Source organism: Morone saxatilis, unplaced genomic scaffold (assembly GCF_004916995.1).
Source record: "Morone saxatilis isolate NCDOM2014 unplaced genomic scaffold, NCSU_SB_2.0 Contig12, whole genome shotgun sequence".
Taxonomy (NCBI): Eukaryota; Metazoa; Chordata; class Actinopteri; family Moronidae; genus Morone; species Morone saxatilis.
In genome coordinates this window covers 5,770,444-5,777,282 of record NW_023339674.1, presented here as the reverse complement: position 1 = coordinate 5,777,282, position 6,839 = coordinate 5,770,444, and the positions used below count along the sequence as shown (strand labels likewise).

Sequence of the window (6,839 nt, the reverse complement as noted above, 5' to 3'; positions counted from 1 at the left end):
AATGCAGCTAAAATATTTAATATTTTTGACTGGGGGGTTAGGTTTGGCTTTTCTCCCCTGCATGTTTTAACACAGTTGTGGGTTGAACATGAAGACCCGTAATCAAAAACTGACAGTGTGGTTACCTCATACAGTAATCATTTATCATTCTGACATCCCATCATAAACTGTATAGCAGTGAAAAAAATGACCTGCGCACACTAACTCCCTGTCTACCTCTATAATACCTTTGAACTTCTGTATGAATGAATTGTTCAGAGTACAGTCGAGAACTCAAGGTGTGTGTGTGTTTGTGGTGTCTGTATGGGCATGTTGTGGAGGTTGTGGGGTTGTAGAGGAGGGGAAAGCGGTGAAAATCAAAGCATCAGGAAGGGCATGGGGTTGAGTGTGCTGTGTGTGCTTAGCCCACAGCCATCCACACTGCAGGACACCGTGGAACATGTGATGGGGATGATCACCCCCAACACCCACCCCTGCCCACACCACATCCCACCCCACTCGCCCGCAAACTGTCCTTTTGACCCAGATCTCCCACACCTTCTCCCAGCAACCCCCTCGTCTCTTCTCTTTCTCTCTTTTTTTTCTCTTTCTCTCTTCTTGCCACATCAGTTGGATCCCGTTCCGGACTCCAGCCACGAGCCCCGACAGGCCGCGGTGCAAACAGAGCCTCGAGTTAATGTAATGAGCCAAAGAATGTCACCTCTCAGGTCTGAAAAGTGTTAAGTGACCAGAGAAAACACTGGTGGAGGGTATGTGTGCACGTGTCTGTAATGTATGAAGGGACTGTGGATACATACTTGTGCCTGATAAACAGAGAACAGAAGAAAAGGAATTAAAAGTTAAGAAAAGTAGAGAGGAGGAAGAACACATGATGAGGGGTGAATTAGTAAATTTTCCTATTGCATGCCCCATGTTTAAATATAAAAATGCATGTTTTAACCTGAACGGCACTTCTTGACTTCAGGTGAGTCTCTTTCTTTTTTTTTCTTGCAGAAAAAAAAGGGGGAAAAACGACCAGTCATGACACCACATGTTATTTCCACCTCAGCCCTTTTCCAGATAATCATATCACTGTTGAATTCAAATGGAAAAAAGATATGGAAGAAGGATCAAAGGAGCGATGATAGATATATATCTGGTAATGCTGGAATAGAAGTTGAGCATGAATAATTGATTTCCACAGGTGTTACCTTAGTTGAGGTTGACACCTTTTTTATTTTTTGATCTTGTTCAGTAGCAGAGTAGCAGCATGTTGAGTAATAAAGTACAAATGAAATGTTTCATGAAGAATGCAACTGTTAATAGTTAAGCTATTCTCTTTGTAATGCCTTACATTTCCTATCTTATTGTGGTTTATGTGAATGTTGTAAACTTTTAATTGTTTTACATTGATAATATATGTTAAAATATGACCTGGTTAAATAAATTCATTTACATTCAGGAGAGGGGCCAATCTGTAACACTAGAATTGGTAAGAATTGGTCTCACCAGCTCACGTATACAGAACCTGCATCTACACACCATCAACTTTAGTATATCATACTGTATGTACAGCATCATCTACGCTTCTTTACTCAAATATATGTTCTTAATGTAAAAATGTGTTAACTAGCCAGAATTAAAGGAGTGAGGTCAAGGTTTTTTTAGATGTATTTTATCACATCATCATTTAATTTTATAGGAGGTAAGGTCTAGGCCTTATCTATTTGCATCGTGTCTGATTTGGCACTTTACAAATAAAACTGAATTGAAATAGTAGTTCATAAACACAAACAATCATTTATCTTAGGGGTCCAGTCTTTTATGAGTTAGGCAGCACTAATTAGTTACAGACTTGAATCTTGTGGATTATAGGGACATTGCATGTATAGAAACGCTGGTTGATCCTTACATGACTTCTCCAAAATACAAAAAACTAACCCAAGCATAAAGACCCCATCCACGTCCACTGAATATAGACAATGAACTTGACATGACCGTGTGGGCCCTCAATATTAACCTTTTTAAGGTCACTATTCTAACTCCTGTGTTATTCCGCTACATCAACAGAGCTTGAGGTCAAAGGTCACATCAGTGGCATCAGCTAGACTGGAGTTGTTTAAACCCAATATTCTGTTACTAACTCTTATAGTTTACATTCATATGAGCACATTTAGGTGAAAATCAGTGACTAAAACTGACTGGATTGCACCTTGGATTAAATAGATGCATTGTGCCAGAAGGGTCTGCAACACAATTTCAGGAACAAATCTGGCCTGCATTGTTTATCTGTTGGTAAAAAAAAGAGTGAAAACTTCCATCTGGGTTTTACAGGCACATCACCAAACCACTTTTTTTTTTAATTCTCCAGGTGTTGTTTGGTAACTTCAAGATGGACTGTGGGTATAATTATCCAAAACATAAACAGGACTTCAACCATTAAGATCCAAAAATGCTCAGAATGACCCAATGTGCCTTCAACAAAACATATGAGGAGATTTTATGCCTTTTCTCAGCAAATAGGGGTTAATTTGTTGGGAAAGTCCTAGTTAGCTTGAATTAGTCTCACTCTTATAAATTGTAGAAAAGTTAAAAAGGGAGATGAAATATCGATCCACTGCTGTATGAGAACAGAGTAAACTAACTCACTGATATGCTGTCACAGATGTGTCTTGACCTGAGCTAAGCCCATGGATAAAATAAAGACATTCAAGATATTATGAATAGCTAAATTAAACAGAGACGTGGAGAGGTGTGGCCTTTCACCTCCATGGGGAATTTCTCACATCATGGTCAGCCTCTGTGGAGACTGAAGAAAAAATGTAAGCCAAAGGAAAGAGCCAATTGTACCGGATACAGGACAGTATCCTCCCTGCTGGATTGACACTTTTTTCCCCAGATTGCGTCCCCAAGTTGGTCAAAAGACAAAAATATGATTAGAAAAACAACTCACATTCATCATAAAACTTTAGTTCATATGAAAGGAGCTGGAGTATAATGCTGTCCTAGTAGTGTGTGGGACTGGTAAGAGGAAAACTAGCTATCTTGTAGGAGAACTGCTGTAAGAAGAGTTAAAAATAACTACTTGTTGTGAAAATTATTAAGAATCAATTTTCTTGATGTAAGTTAAATCAATCTGGCACATTTGGCCTTTTTTCAATTCAGGAAGAAGGGGAAATTGGACTGTGAAGAAGTGGAATTATCTCACAGCATCTTTTGTTTTAAAACACATACATTTTGAATGCCGAAGCAAAGAACAAATTGATTTAATTTATTTATTCAATTACAGTGAAGCTTAGCAGTGGGAATAAAAGAAAAACAGGGTACAACCTCTAGAAGCTTGGTTCCAAGAATCTGTAGTCACATCCGCAGCCGGTTTTATTTTAAAGGATAGGGATTTGTAGAAAGGACTTACATAAGAAGACAGTGAAGGTTTCCTTTTAGTCATTAGCTCTGGCTGAAAGAGAACTGACACTATCAGTCAACCTCAGAGCTAAAATAGCTCAAAAATATAAACAAAAATATAACACAGATTTAACTTTGGAGAGGAGAGAAGAGGAGAGTGTGTATCACCTGGCAGCCTTCGGCTTGCTCAGAAGTTACAACATTACAGTGTGTCATTAGCTGGCAACAAACATGAGCAGTGTAAAACTCCAAAGGGAATAAACAGGGGTTGCAATCGTACGAAATATATCCTGACAGTCATACCCATCCCTGTTTTAGGTTCATTTATGTTTTCATAAGGAAAAAAGAAGATTTCTGAGGCTGCAGCCAGCTTACATTAGACCTTACAGATGATCAAATACATTGTTTAATTCAGGTTATATTCTACTATATTTCATCTCTGTTGGTAGCAATGTGTTAGTAAGTCATTTGTCAGAATTATTTTGCAACCCTTGCTAGTTCTTCTGTATCTGTTTCTAGTACAAAAATCACTCAACAACAACTCATTTTAGAGCTATTACTAATACTGCCACTGCTGGTAATTGATTATGATATTCCAGCTACTACAGTAAAAAAGAAATTTTTAAGATAAATGAAGTGATCACTCACAACAGGGAAGACAATTCCTGGGCCTATACTGAAAGAAATGCAAGTATTTTTTTGCACATGAACTTTTACCTTCAGGATCTGTTAGGACTGGACTTCCAGTAAATCTCTGCACAGATCTGACCTCCAGCTCACCTAAAAATGCAAAACATCTCATTTGAAGCATCTGTATTGTTATTTCTGTGCATGGAGGGAGGGACAGGAAGAAAAGGAGGAAGGGTGACAGAAATTGTAGGCAGTATATTTTGTAGATTTATGTTTGCTTGTCTACCCTGTGCATTTTAGTCTGTATTTGACCTGTGCATGGAAGCAAATGGTGGCCCCTCTAAGTCTGGCAGACTTAAGAAAACCCACGACAGACTTTTTAATATTTAGGTTCTCCAAACAGCACTAAATCATCAGCTGAAGTGGTGTGACTGGGAAGAGGTGATGGTCTGAACCCTTCAGTGTTTTGAGGGTGGTGTAAGTGTTGGTTTAAGCCTCTGATAAATTGTCATGAGATTCTCGTAAATTTAATGGGAATAAAATAAAGGATCTTCACTGGATGGACATCTTTGAGTGGTTCAGTAAACATGAAGCATGTTGTATAAAGTTTCAAACCAGAGTAGACAATAATCAGACCACTGACTCTGTGTTCAGTTCCTGTCAGCTCCTCACTACTTTTTATTTTGGGATGGCTCATTGTCTCACTGGTGTGACTATACTGCACTCTAGTGGTCAAAACATGTTAACGACCTTGCTGTCTTGGGTTTCTTTTAAAAACTCCATGAACTCTAACACATTGAATATACCTGATCACGTATGTATTTTATTTGATGTATTATAGGCTATTTTCCAAACGGAGATGGTAAACAAGACTTAAACAGTTTAAATAATATAAAGTCATGCACTTTAAAGGAGGAAACTGCATCATAATGGTCATCTTTATTTCCATTTCCATATATACTTATATTGCGTTTTGAATACAAACAGGTGTATAACAGGGCATGTGGGTGAGAAAGGTGAGTAGGTTAGTCTACAAAACAGCTCAGACCAGGCAATGTAGCAGTGGCTGTCTCTCCTCTGCAGGCCGTAAAAACATGTATTAAGTGACATATTTGTGTAATCATAGTTATATAACCTGGGCTATCAGAATATGTTTGCTGCAGTGACATCACATTATTGCATAAATAGTTATATAACAAAAGAAAAAACAAAACGGAAATTGAATTTCAGAAATGTATTCAAATCAAGTGCAAATTAGCTCAGGCTATAAATGCTGTGGTGTGAGGCATTTGTTTATGATACATACTTTACTATACAAATAAACAATAAATAAATAATGAAAAATTGTTCAGTTGTTCAGGAAAACTTATTTTTGTTTCATTTTGATGTCAGAGCAACTTGAATAAATGAATAGCTTAACAGTGACATCTGGAGGCTATTTGGGCTGCAACTGAAGCATGACCGCAGCGCCAAGCCTCACTGCCAGGTGTTATGGAAGCACTGTTTAAAGTTGAATGACTAAACACTGACCAAGCAGCTGTTTGCAGAAAAAAATATATTCATTATTATTACTATTAAAACTGTTTACTCTCCTGAAAAAAAGTACTTGAAGCTCAGTACCAGCAGTATAGTTTTCTTGTTTTGTTTTTACTTGGCTTGCTTTGGTGCAATGATATCAACTCCAAGAAATGCTGCACTTGCAGAATCGGAACAAATCCCACAAGAGTTTAGAAGGACAAAACTGTATTAGCTTATTGGATTCGTCTGAGAGGACGTGGAGATGAAAACCTCACCAAAAGTGTATTAAATGATTGTTGGGAGCATAATCGATTTAAGGGAAATGGTTTCGGTTGGAAAATAACAAGTAAAGCCAAACTCCCATAGTCCAATAAGCAATGTCAACCCCATGGCTTTTTCCTGAAGCATACCTTACAATCATGGAGTTAAAGAAAAATTGGATGTAAAGTTAAAGAGTGTGCAAAGAAGTAATTTTACAATTATCTACAGATATTTACTGACGCAGAATATAGACTCCTGTTCTCACATGATGTGGGAACAGGAGTCTATATTCCACAATTTCAAATATATTTAGGAAATAGAATATCGAATAAATGATCCGTTTATACAGCTGAGAAGATGTCTGTAATTATTGGTCTTCAGTGGGTGGAAGAAGTGAAGCAAGTTTGCAGTCTGTGAAGTCAATTAGGGAGGATTTAATGTTAGAAATGTTTCTATAGAATTCAGAGCTTGGGGATAGATGTTTTGTTTGGTACCTGCACCTGTGGGAATTAAGGGTAGTGAATTTGCAGAGAGGGTGGCTAAAAGAGCACTAAATATGAGCATATAATGGACATTTCACTTTGGCAAAAGCACTATTTAAAAACAAAATATCTCAGATTTGGGGGGGAGGGAGGGTAGAACATACTGTTAGAGCACAGAGTGTTAAAGGAAGAAATAGAAGAGAAGAGGTAGTTATATCTAGACTAAGATTTGATCTTACATTGGTTTAAATAAGACATTATTTTTATTGGGTGAGGGGAATAGAGATAATAGTAGAATCAGAATCAGGTTTATTGCCAAGAAGGTTTTCACATAAAAGGAATTTACCTTCATAAGCTGGTGCATAACAATTAAACATAGAAACATATAAAAACAGTACAGAAATGTGCAAAAGAAAAAAAATGACTGGAGAATCTGCAAGTTAGCAGTGTGACATATAACAATATTTGCAATGTGCAAAGATAAAATCAGAAGAAAAGTGCATTAATGTAACATATATTCATGTATGTCTGCACTGCAATATAAGTGAAAATGTTGAACATGTA

The 6,839-nt window shown here is 37.3% G+C and overlaps 1 protein-coding gene across 1 annotated transcript in view; it reads left to right on the top strand.

Annotated features, from left to right (window-relative positions):
* Positions 1 to 375: 375 nt before the first annotated feature.
* cunh1orf52 (chromosome unknown C1orf52 homolog) overlaps positions 376 to 6,839 on the top strand; it is a 10,268-nt gene continuing 3,804 nt past the window's right edge. The window contains exons 1-2 of the mRNA XM_035653589.1: positions 376 to 504; positions 610 to 678. Of these exons, the coding sequence (XP_035509482.1) occupies positions 376 to 504; positions 610 to 678 (198 nt within the window). The remainder of the gene's footprint in view (positions 505 to 609; positions 679 to 6,839) is intronic.